The sequence below is a fragment of the Acanthopagrus latus genome, chromosome 18 (assembly GCF_904848185.1).
Source record: "Acanthopagrus latus isolate v.2019 chromosome 18, fAcaLat1.1, whole genome shotgun sequence".
Classification (NCBI taxonomy): Eukaryota; Metazoa; Chordata; class Actinopteri; order Spariformes; family Sparidae; genus Acanthopagrus; species Acanthopagrus latus.
The window spans coordinates 16,646,315-16,666,830 of NC_051056.1; the positions used below are offsets into that span (position 1 = coordinate 16,646,315).

The window sequence follows — 20,516 nt, forward strand, 5'->3', positions numbered from 1 at the left end:
GCTGGGCTGATTCGAATTCCATTCAGATCATGCTTTGGTGCACAAATGTAGCTTTTGTGCAATTGGGTGAAGGGGGGGTTACAACAAGTGGAACACGTTTTGGCAACATAAACATGAGCCTCATCAAACTACGCCTAGTGCTGAGTAAGTGCAAAAAGCCTGACAAAACCTCCCTCTGGTTGGCACCATTTGCGTGGATACAGCGCAGACCAGCCACGCTAATACAATTGCAGAAAGTCCCAGGAAAAAAAAATGTTCTGTACATCCTTGACTTATATTTGGACTGAGGCAATCAATAGGAGCAGAATTATGAGGCAGTGAAGCGAGTGATTTTAATCTGGGACTAAATATCCAGTAGTGGATTAGTTTCAGACAATTTCATACCTCCAGAGCTCTTCATGAAATATGGATAAGGTGGGAGAGAAAGAGAGAGAGAAAGAGAGAGAGAGAGAGAGAGAGAGAGAGAGAGAGAGAGAGAGAGAGAGAGAGAGGGGAGGGATTATGAAAAATAAAGGCATTTCCCCAGACCTCCTCCTCCTCCTTCGATGAAGGCCAGATGAAAAGTTTTGCAGTTGGGCTGCTGGAGGATTTCTAGCCACTTTGCATAGCAGATGCACCATCTCCCACAGCCTTGGTCTGGGCACCAGTTTAATTAGAAAGACCCCCTAGTAGGATACCTTTCAACACCGACAGTGGAGTTCCTAAACATGCCCAGATTTTACCTCACTGTGGGAAGTCTCATGGTCATTGCTGCTGATGAGAATCGGGTGTGCCGAAAAAAAAAAGAAAAAAGAACACAGACACGAAGATGCGAAGATGTGAAAAGGGGTCATTTGCATACGGTGATCATTAACACAAATCCATCCTGTTCTGCAGTCATTTACTTTGAAACATTATTAGCGATGCGGTCTGGGGCAGTGGACGTGAATTGGTAAAGACAACCAACGAGATTATTACGATATTTGAAATTCACGCACGTTACAAATCGAGAGCAGCACATTTGGTATACTTGAAGTGGATCTGATCATCTTATTCCCGCGAGTCCCGCGAGACCTGACACACACGAATGTTGCATCTGAAATGAACTCTCCAAGGTTTCTAGAAATTAGACTAATGTCATGCTGTAGTCCAGTCTCCATAACCACCGGTATGTTCTTGATCATTTATTATGACACAGCTGGTGCTGGAAAATTGAAAACATGAGTCACGGTGCCCAGGAAACAATCCAGTCACTCTGTCCCTAATTATATTAATGGCAGGCAATATCTTTTGGAGGAAAATTTTGACTTTTTAAAGCACTCTTCACCAGTATTTCAATTAAAAGCAATGCCTTCTTTTGCTCACTTTGGTATTGACTGATTTAACTTGGCCCAAATCAGTGTTGCGAATCAATGCTGCTGGCTACAGCCTTACATTGATGTTTACTTACAGCCTCACTGTAGTTAGAAATGATTTTGAGGTGGATTTGTCCTCATTTCTTATCTTTTGTTTACTCTCCCGGTCCGTTCCTCTTGGCTATTTCCTACCATATGCTGTTAGAATAAAGTTTATTTTGGCATTATCTGTGTGCGGCCCATCCATCCACTTAATCTTGAACTGCTGGACACCAGTGCATTTCCATGAGCTGATCTACACCCTGTCTGTTCATCTCTCTGTCGCCACAAAGGCTTCAAAGCACAGTAGGTCCCATCGAAGCATGGGCCGCAAACTGAACTCGCATTAATCCTATTCCATCATTCAGTATTGTAAAACATGTGTAACTGTGTGCCAACGCTGAACCCCAGACCCCACGACACAACAGTGTTAATGATCAAACTTCATTTGATTTCATAGCAATTCATGTTTTGGCTTCTAGTATCATTTTTTGATTTTGTCATCACAAACGCGTCTGGAAATGGTCCAAGGTGTTTCCAGTGACGCCAGCCTTACAAATGGAGAGAAGTTGCGGTCTAAATATGCAGAGGAATCACACTAACAAATGTTGAAACGCAGTCTCGAACTGTGGTCACTAGCTTGGCAGCCTTCCCGCCAACTGCAAACAGATTATTGTGAACATCGTCAGACAGGGTAGAAGAAGAAGACGACTGGTCGCTCTCTGTGTCAGACAAGAACTGTGTTGGCTGCTCTTGGAAAAATGGAAAATAGACTGCATCAGAACATCTAAAGGCAATCCAGGCACTCGAACAGGAGAAGGAATCAAAAATAAGGAGGAAAAATATTTTTCATTAATGTGGACACATCATTAAAAGGCCAGTCTTTAATAAACATCCATATTTGCAAACTATTGTAAACATTATCAGACTGGGTTTTCATACTGATTTCAAAAGATATATTTTTAACACATTTTAACACATCTTAAATATGTTATTTCCCAAGGGTAGACACTATGGCACTTGACTTTTATATCAACACAATCATATTATGGGTGGTATTCATACCTAACAATATAAAGAAAGGCAAATTAGTCAGTTAATGAATGAATTATTAATGGGCAACAACAACAACAACAAATGTATTACTCTGATCAAAACCTTCAGCAGGCTTCTCTATCATTAATAAATAAGACAGTGAGTAAACATGTGAGTCAACATATTGAATCTACAAACTCAACAGATGTTTTAGGGGGGAGAAAATGAAATGAGCTGCTACAGATACTGAATAATAGACCGGTCTTCTTCTTTCACGGAGATAAAAGCGGCAGCAGGTGAAGCGATGTGAGCCAACGATAGCTTCATTCTTTAAAAAAAATAACCCTGGGATCAATGGATGCTTGTCAGACGAATTCAAATCCCCTTTTGAGGACAAACTGTATTTGTTTTGAGTGAGTGAATGTGTGCTGACTTCAAGAACTTTGCCTTTTTGACAAAAAGGAGTGGTTTCAAAGTGCTGTGGCAGCAGATTGTTGTTGTAACCAAGTGAACAGCAGAGAAAAATATTTAATTCATGGGCTGGCTCTGTTAAATTCAGTTAGAAAGAGGCACTAAGCTACTTCCTGGTATGTGAATCCACTGTGCCCCCTGCTACCATAATGCCTGATGTATGTGTGCAGACTGTGTTCCTTCTTATTAAAACTCCTTAAAACTGGCGCACACGACTGACTCAAAATGAACTACAGCGCGGAGCCCAGACGTTCCTGCTGCGCTCCCCCTGAGCACGGAGCAGCGTTAAAAATCAGAAATGAATGACATTCAAAGGATTACCGAGGACGCAGATCTTAATGGTTGATTTGAAAACAGTCTGGAAGTGAAAATCTCCCAGATCTTCATCTAGCTTTGCTTCTTAGAGCGTGAGATTAGACAGTAATACAAGCCTTGATTGTGAACACGGAAATAAGTCTCTCTGATATGTATCACCAGGAGACTGAAAGCTACAAGATAGCAAAATAAATTATATCTGTGATAATCAGTTTGTTAAACTGACAAGTGTAATAATAGAAGTGAAGTTTTAGGCCACATCTAGAGGGAGTGTGTGACGTATGATTATCTGTTTCTAATGTTTGTTTCTTATCACGAGAATCCATCAAATGATTAAGAGGACGTTCTAACATGATGAAACACAGACTCCCATCCAGCTCGACAGCAATCTCTGCCCTGGTGTCAGTGACAGCCCCAGACATAATGGAGACATTTTTGAATGATTAGGAAACTGTTGCTTTCTAGCAGAATATTAGATTGATACCACTCTCCTACTACCTTAACTTAGCATCGAGACAGAGAAACAGCTAGCACAGCTCTGAACAAAGTCAACAAAACCCCCTTAACCAGCATCACTTAACATTCCTGGAATGTATGTAAAATTATACGAAAAACGCCTAACCCAGTCTGACCCGAGGTCAATTCAAAGCTGCTGTGGAGCCATGTGGACTGCAGGCATGGTTTGAGCTCTTTTGAAAAGATTACAGTCTTTTGGTTTCACAACAGATGAACTGTTAGTGTATCTGGCATTTAAAACAAGCCACTATGACCTTTAACCTGCACCATGTAGCTGAAAAACACCATGGTTCCACATCACCTAGTCTTTTTATAGTGTCTTATGAACACTTAGCATGTGAGTATTAAACTCATTACAGTTCTTTATTGGCTTAATTACGCTAACTTTGCACAAAAGCAACAGTGAAATTAGACATGAATTCACCACATGCTGCTTCAGTCTCCGGTGGCTGGCTTGTGAGTGGCTGAGGAGAGAGGGGAGGGAACAGAGAGCGGGGATCTGGTCTACGTGATCACTCATCGGCTGTTGCAGGCTCCAGGGCGGGAGTACGTATCTATCCATCAAGTGGGGTGTCAGTCAAATGGGGTGCCATTTTACCAATACTCTATGGATGAATAATGGCATTTTGCAGCGGAATGAAAGGAAAATGTTGAGAGATGAGCATACGCAATCACAGGTCAATGCTATTTTGTTGCCTTTGATGCATTTAGCACTTTGTTTTGGACTGTAATATCTATCTCATTACAGTGCCTCGCTGTAATGGATCTGCTGGAGTCTGAAACATCGACTTTGTGAGGGCTCACTCGTCCGCCCAATTGTTTTGATTGTTCCCTGTAGATGCCCAATGTGGTTTTGATATTGAGATGGTTTGCATCAGTCAAATCTGGGGAATCTAAACTATCTATCTAACAGTTTACATTACCGTGGCTGTATTGTCACTGGAATGAGCTGGAAGTGGAAAAAAAACCTGAAGATGTGACGGGTCAGGAAACAACAAGGCGCCAAACTCCGGTAATCTCGGAAAACAAATCAGATATTTTCTCTGAGAATGCCGGGAAAATACAGAGTTAACCAGTGCAACAAAGTTGCCGGGGATATTATCTCAATCTGAATACTAAAGCTAACTGACTGCTGGCTCCAGCTGCATATGTATCCATGCAGAGTGGTATTGACCTTAGCATCTCTCGCCAGGGAGCAAGTATAGGCATATTTTCCACGATTCCTTCAAGACTTAACTCAACGTGCTTTGTTGTTGCAGCACTTATTTTTTTTCTGTTTACAAAGATAAAAGGCTATAAGGCTCCAACTGTGCACGTCTTACACCAGCTCTGATATGGGCTGACTGAATAATGTAAAGAGTAAACAAAACGTGCCTTAAAACGCGCCTCCCTCATCATTAAAATAAAGAGGAGAACAGGCTACACTGTACTGTATTAAAATCACTATTTAAAAAGATTTGTGATTGGATGCCAAAACATTTAGTGCATCCGACCCGCAGCAAAGTACTCACTTATTTTAACTTTGGCTTAAATGCAAAATTATTATAGTTTATGTGCAAATTAAGTGTGCATGATTTACCCGCTACATTTCATCCGGACACACCACTACCATTAAGTGCAACTTTTAAAGAGGCACAGTTCAGTGTTGTTACTGTGCTGTCGGCGAGTGTTTACTCATTTTCAAATAATTAAAGGCGAGTGAATAACTGCGGCGTCTATAGCGCTGACATTAACCTCTCCCGTATTCGCTGCAAAACTTTTCGAACGTTCATCCAGGCGATGGCAAGGTTAAGATGAATCCACGTTTTTAACAGCCTCTGCAGTAATCTCAGAGGTCTCGCAGTCTGCGCCATCCGTTATCGAGGCAGTCAGACGTTATAGATGGGCGGCTCTAATGTTTGTGCGAGCCGTTCGTCATCTGAACTATCGGGCATTTTCCTAAATGACCATTTGTTAAACTAATCACAGCCAACGTCTTTTGTCTGTACAAACACGCATTACAGATGAGCTCACGGGTTATCTGGGGACAAACGCTTCTCTGTCTTATAATCTGCAGTCTCGCCCGGGTTCTGGTTTGTGTGGAAAAGCTCTAACAGTAGAAAATATAGTCGACGATAAAGATACTTTGCCGCTGTTTCTCTGGCGCAGGAAAGCGCGAGCAACATTTGGGGAAAAAATTGGTCATACTGTTTGGTGGAGGATAATTATTCCCGGCATGCGGGGGGGGCGAGACCATTTTCCTCACTCTGGTGAAGCAAGGCAGTCCAGCCCTCGTCAGAGCTGCATAATAAATGCCCCTGATAAAAACATACACAACCGTAGGACTGCCTGTGATGAGAACTCCCCTGACCTTAATTAGCTGTGTTCATGGCATTGCATGAACCCATTACGGAGACTTTAAAGCATATCCATTTCATTTCTCACCATTTGTCTTCACCCCTGCTCCGGCTAATGAGAGCCAGAGAGAAATGGAGGGGGGCTGGTCGGGGGCTCGAAGACTATCGTCAACCGCAGAGGTGTGAGACTAGAAGAACCTGGGATTACTTACTGGCTGGACTTTTGCCTCGCGGTCAACTTCGCTGACATTGGAATCTTGAAACCCGCCACATTACCGTTGAATTTCACTTCATCTGCATACACATGTGGTTTGAATGCACGGCGCTTTGCTGAATAGTAATGGATTTGTTGAATATTGATGTTTGTTAGGCTGTAAGGCATTGTGTGATTTTGACTGTATGAAACAAGCGGACTAATGTCTTGACCATGTAAGAATAATTCACACCTTAAAGGGTCAGTATGTAGTTTTCAAACTCAGAATCTATATTCTGATATCAGTGAGGTAATGATTCAGATTACATAACAGAATAACACAAGCTGTTCTCAGAGGAAGACAAAGTCACTGAACACAGTTTGAAGCCAGAACGGTGGCAGGGTCCGCCACATTTGATCAAAGTAAAACAGTATGAAATTTTGCTGTCCTTTAAGGTCAGTTTGTCGGTTCATTTTGTAAAGGCAAAAAAAAAAAAGTGTCAAAGAAAAAAAATTCTAAAATTTCTTCTCCAAAACTACACAATGCACCTTTAAAATTATAATGCGGACACACACGCACGTGCAACAGCTTTAAATGCTTGTGCAGAGCGGTGTGTCTATACGCTCCATCCCCCCGTGTTTTTGCTGCATGCGGCAGACGCTCTACAACCATCCCCAGTATCAAAGCATGTGATACTTCAGCTGGAGATTTGTCCCCCGGGGGCGGAGGGAACAGAGTTGACCCTAGAGTGGCCATCCATCGCGTTCCTCTGAGTACACTCGAGCCATAATAACACTTCACCACCTCTTTCATGTGTCAGCACCAAGCTGTGAGGGCGCTAACTTTGTTTCCTGCCGAACGCCGGCGCTGCTAGTCAAACACCGACAGCTTCTTGCGGATTTTACAGAAGAACGGAAATGTGTAGACATGTAATACGACTGGATGGGAATCGAAATCAGGGACGAAAAAGAAATGCACCTCGTATCTTGTCTTGCCATTTCTGCAAATAAATTAACAGCTGTCGATGCCAGACACAGAAGTCAGGAAGTTTTTTTTTTTTTTTTTTTCGTCTGCTGACACAAGGAAATGAGCATCGAATGTTCAAAAACCCGCATCTTGACAAAAATTGAGCTACATTGACTGTAATGGAATATGACTGACAGCACATGATTTTCTGATTACATGCCTGACAGCTTGCTCTTATTGAAAATGATGAGGACAGATGTTTGCTCTGACTCACATGTAATTAGATTCTGACTTCATGAAAACGAGAAATTAATTGAAAGTGAAATATGGAAAAAAAGATTGTTTTCTTCTTAAAAGCGCTGTTTGTATGTATCACATAATGGTAGGCAGGCATGCCCGACTCGTTTGCACGGTGCATCTTTCACATGGATTCATGCAGTGTGCAAAGTCTCCTCATTATAAACGCTTCTGCATTTGCTTTAAAAATAACCAAGACGTAACAACTATAATTACTGAAATTTGTGTCACCACATGATGTTGCACATTAAAGATCCAATTCATATAAGAGTAATTACCTTTTGTGAGGCTGCATTTAGACTTTTATGATTTAATGACCGCAAATATGTGAAAAAAGAGAGCGTTCTCTTTGCAGAAGAAAAGACGCTAAATCATGTTCTATAAAGATCCACCTGGAAAGAACCAATCAGTGCCCACAAAACAAACATCTAGCTCTGCCTCTTTACTGTCTCGAGGTGCTGAAGGATCACGAAACATTGCTCAGTTTTAAGGTTTCAGATATATTTGTGTGTTTTCGTTTTTCAAAACAAATCGAGCAGTGAACAGTTCTGCGAACCAAAGATACACTCAGACGTGCGTGTGTTGTAGGCTACGAACAATATTGACATGTATCCAAAACGTGTCACATTAACATTCACTTTTATACTGGGAGACGGGGGGATGGTGGTGGAGTTACAGCTGACAAAAGATGACTGCCATACCAGTGACTGCAGTGTGAGTCTGTGTTTCCACTGGATATTTCTGACAAGACGCCACCGTGTTTCAACATTCATGAGCATGACACCACTGGATATTTTTAAGGAGACCTCCGGGGATTTTCAAGCTACGTGTGTGACTTAAATTATCAGAACTTTTCGAAGGGAAGTCGGACCATCTCCTGCAGTGTTTGTGTTTTGTTTTTTTCTCTAACCCTAACCAAACAGTTTTTGTGCCTAAACCTGACCAGAACATAATCTCAGTGTTACGATGAGAGAAACTGAACTCAACTGAAACATTAAATTGAAACTAGTGTGTGATTTTCAGGCATGTCCATATTTACTCTAGTGGATGGGTTTCACTCCTACCTGGGTTAGTGGCTCGGGCTCTGCATGATGTAGTCACTGTCATATACTGCAGAGCTCAGACACTGACAGTTATTGATCCAGATTGTCTCGTCGAAGATGAGAAGTTAACCTGGGGGCAAAAAGAAGCGTAGAGATGTCAGCGAACAGGAACATTTGAAAAAAAGAGTTGTTCTCCTTGCTAGCGCCAGCAAACAGCTGTTTTTAAGTGTGAAACTGTTTGTCAAAAAGTTCAGTTACTAATGCATTAAGTTTGTGTATTCAAACAACGTGAGAGGAAACTGTTTTGTTTTTTAATAGATTTTACAAAGGCCTAAGCAGATACGGCTGTGTAATTGCAACTGGTTAAATTAGTTTTCTGAATAAGGAAAGTTCCACCTGTTCTACAAAACCCATTAAAAATAAGACCGCCAACTGTTTCAAAAGCTGCCAGATTGCAGACAGAAACTAATAATTCCGAGGTGATGATTTTTTATTGTCAAAAAAGGGGGATGAAATCAAACAAAAAAGTAAACATAATAATAACTCCAATAATAGATCCAAATTCAAAGCGAGTGTTGCTGAGAAATTCATTTGAACCTATGCAGCAACAACAAACATCCTACAGCAAACTTAATCACTGCGCCGCTTACTTTAAAAGCCTTTAATATGATGCTAATTCGTGTCACCTGTTTTGACACGAGGCCTTTAGATTGGAGCCGTTTTGTCTATGATCTCTGACTTGAAAATTCATTCCGCAGCTTTCTATTATTGAACCGAGCTGTTTCTCTCGACTGCACCGCGGAGTGTGCGTCTCCTCGACACACCCATACCTGAGTGGCACTGCGAGTCAGAAGGGTTTCGGAGATAAAGGGGCACCAAAACATGAAATGCCCCCTCGGCGCGGAGCTCCTGGCTGCCACGACACCGCGGCTCGGGGGGTGGGGGTCCTCACGCCAGGGAAAGCGCCGACAATCAGCGAGGATTGGGAAATAAGATGGTTGGCGTCAGCTGGGGTAATTTTGTTTACCTAAGAACTTTGTGTGCATGCAGTGCTGCTGCGATGATTATGGGGGTTATGATTGTTGTTATCCGCAGAGTCATTGTGTTCAACCCGCTGTCAGTTTCAATTACTGCCGTCTGTAGCTCCCTCTCCTCACGCTAGCTGTACAGCAGCCCCCCCCACCCCTTATTACGGTTAAAAGAAAATCCATACACATCAGGTTCTCTTTGTGTCTTTGCTCTCCAAACAGAGACTGGCAGTGGAGGGAGGGTAAATTCATGTTATGCCTCGTGGGTCACCAGGGGTCCCCATGCACGGATCGACTCGTCTCCCTTCAGGTTTTTTTTTTTTTTTTGAAAGACACCAAATGTCTCTCAGGTTGAGGATGGGCAATTCAAGCCTCGAGTTCAAGTAGAGAGCCTTTGATGTTCAGCTCGAGCCCCGGCGAGGCGGCGCAGACTCTGAGTGGCAGGTGTGTGTAGGTGAGCTCACTGACCTCTCAGCAGACATAAGATCTGCCTGCTGTAATTGAGCTCCGTTCCATTTACTTTCTTGTCTATTTGTCTGCGACTCTCTTGACAGCTGAAGCGAAATTATTGATCCGCGCTCCGAGGATAGAAAGGACATGTAATTTAGCAACAGAAATTCAGCACACAGTTTGAGCTCGACGCGCGGCCGAGCGCTGTAAGCCGCACAGGTAATTCTTGTTAAGCACCACAGTTGGCTCGTTCCTCCGAGAGGAAACAGAGAAAACGAGCGGCATGCTAATTTGTCATAAAATGAAATATGAAACGAGATGGCCAAATGTTTCCATATGCTGCTGCGGTAACTGCAGAGCAATCACAGTATATAGCTACCCTCAGCTGTCTTATATCCCTTTTAGGACTCTTGTATGCACAGGTACAAAACAAGCTTCACCCTAATTAAAGCGAGGACTGTTTTCCTACTCATTATTTGAGGAATAATAAACTTCACATTCTCATAGAGGACAGGATTGTTTTCTCCAAAACTGTCTGTGAGAGAAAAAAAGAAAAAAACATTTTTTTTCCCACTGAAATGAATTTAATTGCATTTGTGTATTTCCCCCTCAGGCAAGGTTCACCCGCAACGGTTTAATCCTCACACCGGAGTGGAGTGAAACATACATATATAATGCATGCGCTCTACGGATTGTACTTAATATGGAAAGTAATTAAAAAGAAATCATTTTAATTCAGTGCGCTTATCACGGTGAGGGTTTTTGAAACCGGGCGCGGACAGGGGCATGATGGAAGGGGAAGGTGTGTGTGGAGAGGACGGAAAAAAAAAAAAAAAAAAAACTTGAGGTGAGAGAGGGGGAGGAGGAGGAGGAGAGGCAGAGAAAGGGAGGACAGATAAGGTGGGATTGGTGCTGTCAGAGTGTCACGTATAAGGCAGGTGGAAAAGCTCCCTGCTCCAAAACAGAGAGACACCCCCGCATCCTGCACCCTGCCACTGTGGACAGTCTCATCATTACACACACGCACGCACACGCACACGCACACACACACGCACACACAGCTTCAAATCCTGCCACCGACTATATTTAACCTGCTGGAACAGATGAACTGCTATTTTAAACAAAACATTTCAATTGCTTCATCTTGTTAACAGACTGTCAAATAGACGCATGCATAAGAGAGGTCCCCGATTCATTTCTGGCTTTCAAAACGCGGCACTTCACACAAATAAATGTGTTTGGTTTTCCCCCCAAGCAGCTCTTAACCATGCCATTATTTCTTCATCCATTCACAGATGGCTGCCCTCAGCCTCCCTGAGAGAATCGCAATTATCAGGAGGTGTATAGCTGTGTAGTCACAGTCCTTAGAAGAATTAAGGCTGGGAAAAATGACTCAAACACATGTTCGATAGCAACCACAGCAACTGTACGGAAGCTCCCCCGCGCACACCTAAGAAAAGTGTTTAATATTGAATCAAGCTGCTCGATAAAAAGTTTATTTTAGCTTCAGTGGAGAAAAACTTGTAATGTATCTGAAAGTGGCTATAACGCCAACGCTGCACGACTTATACGAGAGACGCCTCCAGCTGCAACACACACGTGATACGAGCAGGATTCGAGATTACCCCAGTCCAATTTTCACTCGCGCTCCTCTGTAATATAACTGGACCTAGTTGCCAGAGCTCAAGTACTTTCTCTATCCTCATATTAATATAATGTGAAAGTCACATTTTTTTTTTTTTAATCTTGATAATGGATACCCTCTGCCAGAGTCATGGCCTTATTTCCTGGCAAAAAAAAAAAGTTGCTGGTGCACGAGCAACAGCAAAAGGGTATTACAAGTTCAGATCCCCTGGCAGTGTACCTTGGCCCTGTTAGGGAAGAACATGCTCCACTCTACTGCCCATTTACTCCACAGATATGGGCTGCTCAGCTTTTACTGAATGTTTACTCCTCAGGGAATTGGCTCCATCCTGTTAAAGTTCAGGTCACTTCTCCTCCTCGCGCAGTTGCTGCTGCTGCTGCTGCTGCTGCTGCTGCTCCTCTTCCACCACTTTAGCCACCTTCTTTTTTTCCCACAGAGCGCAGCCAAACCCAGATAACATCAGCATTACCCTTCAGGTCTGGTATCAACATTTTAAGTGTCTATATTGTGTTTTCAGGCACTGAGGGCTTTTCTTCACAGCAAAAAAAAAAAAAAAAAAGGCGCAAAAAGCAGCTAAGACACTTCACTTTAACCTCGTGCTCTGAAGCTTTTGCACAGTTTGACCTTCAGTTGCAGGTTTCCAGTACAGTAACTTGACATGCATTTTTTCAGTGTGGTGTGATGCTGATGAAGCGGTACAATTTTGACAAACTATTATCTTGCAATTTATCTGATCAGGATGGAAATTGCCTTATTTATTCCTCAGTTACAACAGGTGCACAATGATGTTTGTGGGGTTAATTGAAAGAGATGCGGAGGAGAATGGGAGATGGCAGACGAAACTGAGAGAAAGTTGAGGAAATGTTCCTACCAAAGAATGTAATTTCCCCTGAGGAAATTACAACCTTCCCTTTTTCTCTAAGTGGTGACCTCTTGCTGTCTGGCTGATGAGAGAATCTCTAAATTGATTTTACAAAATGCCACTACGCACATCTTGATAATCTTCAGATGATTTTTGGCCCTGGGTTTTGCCTCCCAGCCCATGTGATACATGTGATCATCATCATGATACCACAACCTAACCACTGAGTTTTCTTATCTTAACTTAACCAATACATTTTCTTATCTAAACCTAACCAAGTACCCTTCTTACCTAAACCTAACCAGGTAGTTTTCTTATCCAAACCTAACCACATCTTGCCTAAACTTAACAAAGTAGTATGCTGTCTTAAACCTAACCAATCAATTTTCCTGTCTAAGCCTATTCTAGAAGTTTTCTTACCTAAACCTAACCAAATAGTTTCTTGTCTAAACCTTACCAAGTAATTTCTTGTCTAAATCCAACAAAGTAGTTTCTTGTCTAAGCCTAACCTAGAAGTGTTCTTGCCTAAACCTGACCAAGCAGCTTTCATATCTAAACCTAATCAAGTAGTATTCTTATCTGAACCTCACCAAGTAGTCTTATTATCTAAACCTAACCAAGTAGTTTGCTTTCCTAAACCCTAACCATGTAGTTTTCTTATCTAAACCTAAACAAGTAGCTTTATTGCATAAACCTAACAAAATAGTACCCATTCATTCGTTCAGGTACAAGGATGTGTTGGAATACTGCCCTAACCCTGTGGAGAGTTTGGAGATTGTTGGGGCCATACTCATCTTAAAAGAAAGACATGCAGAAACTAGTCAGGGCTGAAATTACTGCAAGCTCCTCTGCATATCTGTGAGTAAAAAAAAATGTAATCTATATGTTGATTTGGGACAATGTAGAATCATATAGTTTTGGAGTTTTCATGTTATGGTTAAATAAGCTGACTTTAATGGCCCCCTGCACCTCTGAAACTAAATCCACACCCTGGGTAGCAACGATACAATGATAATAGAAATGTAAATCACAACCATGTGGATAATCAACAGAAATTAGGTTCATTACAATGATGCATTACTAGACTAGGGTCCAAAACAAATGTCCAAATGTACTCTACACCGAGAAAAACAATCTCACAATATATTTTTCAATTTCAAGTTTTGAAATGAGAGAAAAAAACATGAATGCAAGAGTTCAGAGCAATCCCTCACCTTCACGTCAGCTGACAAAATAGAAAATAATCAAGAGAAGATTCAAAGCTTTCACACCACAGCTGCATTACAGATTTAACAGCTTCAGTCAGTCTGTAGGTTCAGTGTGAAGTGTGACATGTGTCGGCTTGTTGGTCTTTGTAAGGCTGTAATGCTTAACGTGCCTTCATGATGAACAGCGCCAAGTGAAACAGAGCAATCAGCGGCAGCAGCTATACCATCCCAGCTCTGTCCCCGACACTGATCATGCACGCTAACGTGAGTTCATGGTGAATCCACATCCTTCCCTCTTCGCCCCAACAGGGAGCGCATGTCACATACAGGCTTTTCATACAGTCTGCTGGACAGGACAGTCAGGCGTGCGGCAAATCTGCTTAGTTACTTTATCATGCCATGAAGTGTTACCCATGGGACAGCAACGCTTGTCAAAGTGGATATGCAGCCCTGCCAGCCCATGCTCCTATGATTTTGTGACCTTTTCCAGAATGTGCCTCATTTAAGTATAAGGGTCATTTTACAGTGACCGCAAAGTATCGCTCCTTTTTAAATAAACAGAAAACCAGCCAGAGGATGTTACCATCACTGCCTGGATGCACTGTAATGTTTGCCTTTCCCCTTTAACAGCAAGTGTACGGCGAGACATCGTAGTTTGTTTGGAGAGTGTTGAATCTTTAGCTTTTTTGACACAAAGGTTTGGGGGTTCTCAAATCAAAATCCTTTATTCACACATTTTTAAAGAGAATAAAAGATGCCCTGAGTACATTTGGCTGACTGCACAACAGGATAATGTTATTTGACTATAGCTGGGGTTTTTTCTGCATGGTATGACTCAATTAGCCCATGTGGTTTGATCATCTGCTCCCAGAGGCAGCACTCTGAACAGACCGGGGTTATGAAGATAGAAAGAGGTCGGTCAGAAGTGTAAATCAGGACTGACCTGTTTATCTACCTGGCATGCAGGTCAATTTCCTGGTCAGGGAGGAGCGATAAAATCCCGAATATCTGCTAATTTCTGGAGCCACTTGGTGCCCACACTCGAATGAGGGCTGCGGCAAACACTAAAATCCATTTCCACCGGAGCTGAAATGACCTCCCAAGGACACAATGGTTCCCTATTACCTGCACTCCGGTGTTATAACAGTGGCTGCACACAATGAAAACACAGAGAGGAGCGGCCGGCTGCAATCAAGACTTGAAAGGTAGCCTATTCTGCTGTCCAGCTAGCCATTTAAGTGTGATATAGTCAAAGAGCCTTGTCTCTTTCACAGCACGAATGCTGTGATGGCAGCCATTACAGGTGTTAGCTGTAAGGGAGATAGTGAATGGCTCCAACTCCAAGGTTAAGATGTTGATAGAGAAATGAGAACTTGATTATCATCAGACACTGATATATTTGGCATACTGAAAGTGATGTTTGTTCGTTGGTGAGGGATTTTTATCAACACAGGACACTTTTCATCCCACAACACACAATATATAGTAAGTTTTGGAGGTATGTGTTACTGTAGTTATTCACTCAAAGTTAGATTTCAAATTATTTTGAATAAAGATCAGCTTCTGCTTTACCCAAAAGTAAAATAAAAAAAAGCCTCACATGGATGTCTGTATCCATACTTTTTCTATTTGCAGGTAAATTGTGCAGCTTCTGACACAAGCTTTATCTGAATGCCTGCAGGTCCCCTAAATTTAAATTTGCTGTTTGTATCTCTGTGTTGTGTTGGTCTCTGTCAGGGTTATGTTAATTGACTTTCAGCAGGTGGTTTTGTGCCATTCTGAAATCGGAATAAACAGACTTTCAGCTTTCCGTCCAGCCACGTTTCTTTTTTTAAGGTTCCTTTCACCTCAGAAGTAAATCTGCTTGGAGATAGTCTCGTACAACTTGAAGGCACAGTGCCTCATTAAAGCAGAAGGCTTGGCAATTTAATTTCAAATTTTGCTGCAGTCCTGCAGAATAATCATCAAACAAAACCATGTCAAGTATAATTATAGTGTGTAAAACATGGGTTAAAATGATCTTAACCCCACCAATGAGTGTGGTTATTTCAGGTCATTCAATTAAACAGAGATGCTGTTTTGCCAGAGCAGGCCAAAGGAGTAGAATGATTAATGTGGAGACAAATAACACTCGAGTTCGGCTCATGAAGAATGACCGAAACCAATCACTCGTCCAAGATTCACACGTTTAAGACAATGTGAGAGCCAACCCAACCGCACTGATCTCGATGAATACGGAAGCATGTGGCGTACAGCACCTGCCCACAACTGTAAGCCAACAAAACACTGCATGTGGTGCATATCTGCCCTCCCTGTTCTGCTACTTGCAGCTTAACAGTACTAGCTACGGTATATTCATGACAGGAAGTGTCCACTGCTTCGCTGGTCTGCCACGTCCAATGCATTATCTCAGTGTGAAGATGAGAAAGGCAGGGTTGTGGGGTTGGGAATATTATAGAGACAGATTGTGCGTTGGGATCATTTGGACCGGCTGCGGGACCCGGCCTGCGCGCAGCTGTGCAGCTGATCAGTGATACTGACAGAGAGGAGAGAGGGCGCGAAAAAGCGAGCCGCGAAAGGTCAAGAAATAAAGTATGGCTCTCACTCTTATTGTACCACCAATCAGCTTAGCTCAGCTGCCCTTTCCCGCCTGTCAGCCGCGGATCCGGCCTTGTTTTGATACAGCAACCTTTCTTGTCATGAATTACGTACACGCTTTTGTTAATGGCGGATGCGGCGGCAATTAACATCACATCATAATCGCTGTTTGAGCTGAGTTAATGGAGCGCAACAAAAATTGGAATTACCTGTGATTAAACACCATCATGTCCCTGAATGGCCATACGGCGCAGTGTTAAGTTAAAGGTGGTATTTGTGATATCAAACGTGCCGTGTGATGGATTACATCAGGTAAAACTACAATTATACAGCAGGGATGACATTTGGTGGGTTGTTGTGAGCCGTTTCTCTAGAGGTATTATCTCGAATTGAATTTACATGCAGGGTTCCCAGTAATTACCTCACTGAACGAGCGAACGGAAGAGAGACAGACACAGAAAGAGAGGGAGAGAGTGATAGACTGTTTTAATTGGATATTTGGCCCCTCTGGATGTGGACTGAACCATGGAGCAGCATCATTATAATCTCTCATCAGGTTCTAATTTGAACCCTGAATGCCCACTCCCCACTGCGATCCATGCACTTGAAAGTGCAGCCAGTCTGCTTGAATCTTTTTTTTTTTCGTTCTTTTTTTTTTCTTTTTTCTCAAACATAATAGTGGAGCTGATTTTTTGAGGACAGTTCATATTTAAATAATAAGACTCAGCTTTAGTCATTCCTAAAGAGGTTTGCACACATCTTTTCCACATCTAATCGTGTTCTAACGGGTTAACAGCGCTTCACAGTGCCAGTGTCTCAGAATCAGATCATTTTGTCACATAAGCTTTCCCACGGCCGTTTTTTTTAGAAGTTTTGTAATCTGATGCTCACGCTGAATTTTGGCGAACGGCGCGCCCACACCGACATCGCTCTTCCTTGTGTGCATAAACAATTTCACCCAGTAGTCGTCCTACTTATCACCAATCCATCGAGCTGCGAGGATGTTTTTGGCTGCCGGTTGCAGATGATGCGGACTTACTAGGGGCCCCTCGGGCTGCAAGAACACATCTCAGATGAACCCTGTCAACTCCATTACCTGCTGATGTGCAGCGACCTAATGACCTTTCGAATGAGCAGGCAGGTTTAAATCCAGCATATCACTGAAAACCCTGTCAGGAATGGCAATAGCTGCCCTCAAACTGGGGGGGGGGGGGGGGGCAGTCTGCTACACTTATACAATAACAGACGAGAGAGTCTATTGAGATTGAAAACATTCTGGTCATTTCTGACATTTAATGTCTCCATTCACTGATTATTTTCCATAAGCGTCTCCATAAGCATCGGGGTTATTCCGTGGGCCCATTGCAAAATTAGTTTTTTATCAACTTGGAGACGAAGCAGAATGCAGACAGCGTTCTCCGATCAATATGCTATAGGTCAGCCGAGAGTGTTGTATCAGTACAATCGATACTTGCACATCAAAGGGGTATGCCATTGTACACACTTAACAAGTGCAAAAAGGCCAACCCCTGGAGGATCAACCTGATAAGTAGGTCAAAAAAACACTCCAATTGGGTCAAATGATAATGTGCTTCTGGATAAGATTGCTTCTAGAAATGCGGCACATGTATATGTCAACCTTTGGCCTTGCATGTGGCCATTCTATAACTATGCACTTGTTTTCATCAATGATTTAATCCCCTTTATATTACTATTGATTGAAAGAAAGTTGCAACTGCACCTCTACAAGGCAACCTGCACCTAAATCTGTTTGTTTTTTCCCACCATTCAGCATTTCTTCGCAGGAATCCACTCAGCTGAATAAGTGCCGTATTATAAAGGTGCAAGTGTCTTTGCTCGCCAAGCAAGTCAACATAACTGATTCAACAGCAGTAATTTCATTGCCCATAAAGCAGCAAGTTGTTCTGCTAAATGTACGCTGTCGTGAGGAGCCAGCGGGGCTCAGAAATGATTATGATACGCCGTTTGTTTGCCTGGACAGTCCAAACAGCTGATCGTGAGTGACTGATAGGAGGTAATCACATTGAAATCTTATCAGAGCGCTGTGCATTTTAGATAATGTGGGCCTGCTCTGTTATCTGCACAAAGCACAGGAGAGCAGTGCATTTTGTTCCCCCTGCGCCGTCTGTGTGTGCACCCTGGGCACTGAGATAATTCCACTTCCTTTTCAGGATTTGTGAGTGTCGAAGTTTTTGCGGAGGTGCGCATGTTAACATCCAAACTTAGATCGTAACTGTGGGCTTGTGGTGCCTGAGAGGCACGCCGAGATAAGGATGCTCTTGAACATGTCTGGATACAGTATCCCTCAATGAGGGCAGCTGCATCGATCCGTTCATTTCAAATACCAAATAAGATTAAAACAGGCTCCGTGGGGCTGCGTGCTTCAAAGCCTGATGTGAAGTAGTGGTGGAGACGAGCTGTGGAATAACATTGTTGCAACAAATTATTTATCAGAGGTGGAATTTAATCTACATCATTAATTAACTACATCTACTTTATTGTGCAATACATGAAAAGGATTGTTTGAGGGATTTTAAGTACCAGGGGATCTGTCATATACATTCGCATTACACTTGTAGCATTATTGGTATTAAATTAAGGAGTATAAACAGAAGCTGCACTGAAAGTTTGTACTAGGGATAAAATACACAGGAGTTCTTCATTACTAGCTAATGAATGTAGCTAATGTCTCAAACTTGAAAAAAATGAAACATTTTGGTGAGTTATGTACTCACATTATCCCTCATGTCTCCAACAATGTTCCAAATCCAAAAGTTTAGCCAGGGGAACAGTGCCTTCCTCTTGGTCGCCGATTAAGACCTTACAACGTTTCCTTGAATTTGAACGTTTGATTGACTTCAGATATATTTTAACCGAAAATGTACGTAGCTGTACGTTCTTCTCTCCATATTTGAGCCCTGGATCATTTGCGCGTGTTTGCGTTAAACATACTGTATCTATCCGCCCAGTGACGGACTGGGAACAAAAAACCGGCCCTGGCATCATAGACAGAAAGACGGAAACACGCACGGAAACAACACGCACTGTTGATGCCCCAGTGATGGTGAACCTAAACTCCAATGCAACAAAACAGTGCATAAAAAAATTCATAAATCACCAGAGCCAGCCACTCCATAATAAACACCTGTCTTACCGTCATCCGTTATCCATGTCTACCTCTTCATCCTCCTCTTGTTCGTCCACTGTCCTGTCTTGCTCCCTGGTGTGCTGGCTCAGCTGTGTCGCTAACATTAGTGCTAGCATCATAGGCGCTAGTGCTGTTAGCCGAAGCTGCGCTTGATTTTAAAAACAACTCAGTCAGTTTGCAGCATTTTTCACCGTCAGCCAACAGTGCTGTGTTAGATTTCTCTGGCTTTTTCTCCGCTCCCCCCTTGTGTCGCTTGATACCTTGATTAATTTTTATTTATTTATTTATTTATTTATTTATTTAGCTAGCTTAATCTCAGTTAACTTCCAACTTCCAATCCCCAATTTCCAACAACCACGCAGACACGGTCCACTCGCTTCAGTCTTGAAATTCCCAGAAGGCATTGCTTCATTTTAACTTTTGCAAACAAATAATCAAATAAAAAAACATACAGGTATATTTGTTTTCTTTCAATACATGCACGCTTTTGAACATTTGAATAAGACATTTCGCAACAAAATAATGCAGACTAATATAAAAGTTTGTGACTGTACCTGTAGAGGGTAACCATGACTGTGGTAGAGACACATATGTATTATTTCAATACTGATAATTCTAGATGTTGGTAATGGACACATTTCTTGGAGAATTTAGGCCATGATTTAGTAGCGTAACAACATTATTAATGCTTAGAAAGCCACTGCCAGAGGAGATTTTAAGGCCGCTTGGCTGCAACAATCATATGGACCTGTGATAGCCTGACGAACCCAAATGGCCCACTAGGGCCTGCGAGCTCCTCCAGCATCTGCTCAGCTGTTTTCAGCAGTTGTCTGATTTGCATCTGACTATTCTCACTCAGGTCTTTCCACTGACTTTATGTTAAAACCCATAAAATACACAAACCTCTCATTCTGGCTGAACACACCATAATCAGCTGATCACATCGACAAGTCGTCAGCAGTATTAGCCACTCTGCGAGCGCATGTTACAGCTTTACTTTTGAATAAAAC

At 42.4% G+C, this 20,516-nt stretch overlaps 1 protein-coding gene across 1 annotated transcript in view; it reads right to left on the minus strand.

Moving 5' to 3' along the window:
- Positions 1-19,684, minus strand: part of unc5a (unc-5 netrin receptor A) — a 187,729-nt gene extending 168,045 nt beyond the window's left edge. The window contains exons 1-2 of the mRNA XM_037076276.1: positions 19,513-19,684; positions 8,568-8,676 (exon numbers count right to left, since the gene is read on the minus strand). Of these exons, the coding sequence (XP_036932171.1) occupies positions 8,568-8,610 (43 nt within the window). The 5' untranslated portion in view covers positions 8,611-8,676; positions 19,513-19,684. The remainder of the gene's footprint in view (positions 1-8,567; positions 8,677-19,512) is intronic.
- Positions 19,685-20,516: the final 832 nt, after the last annotated feature.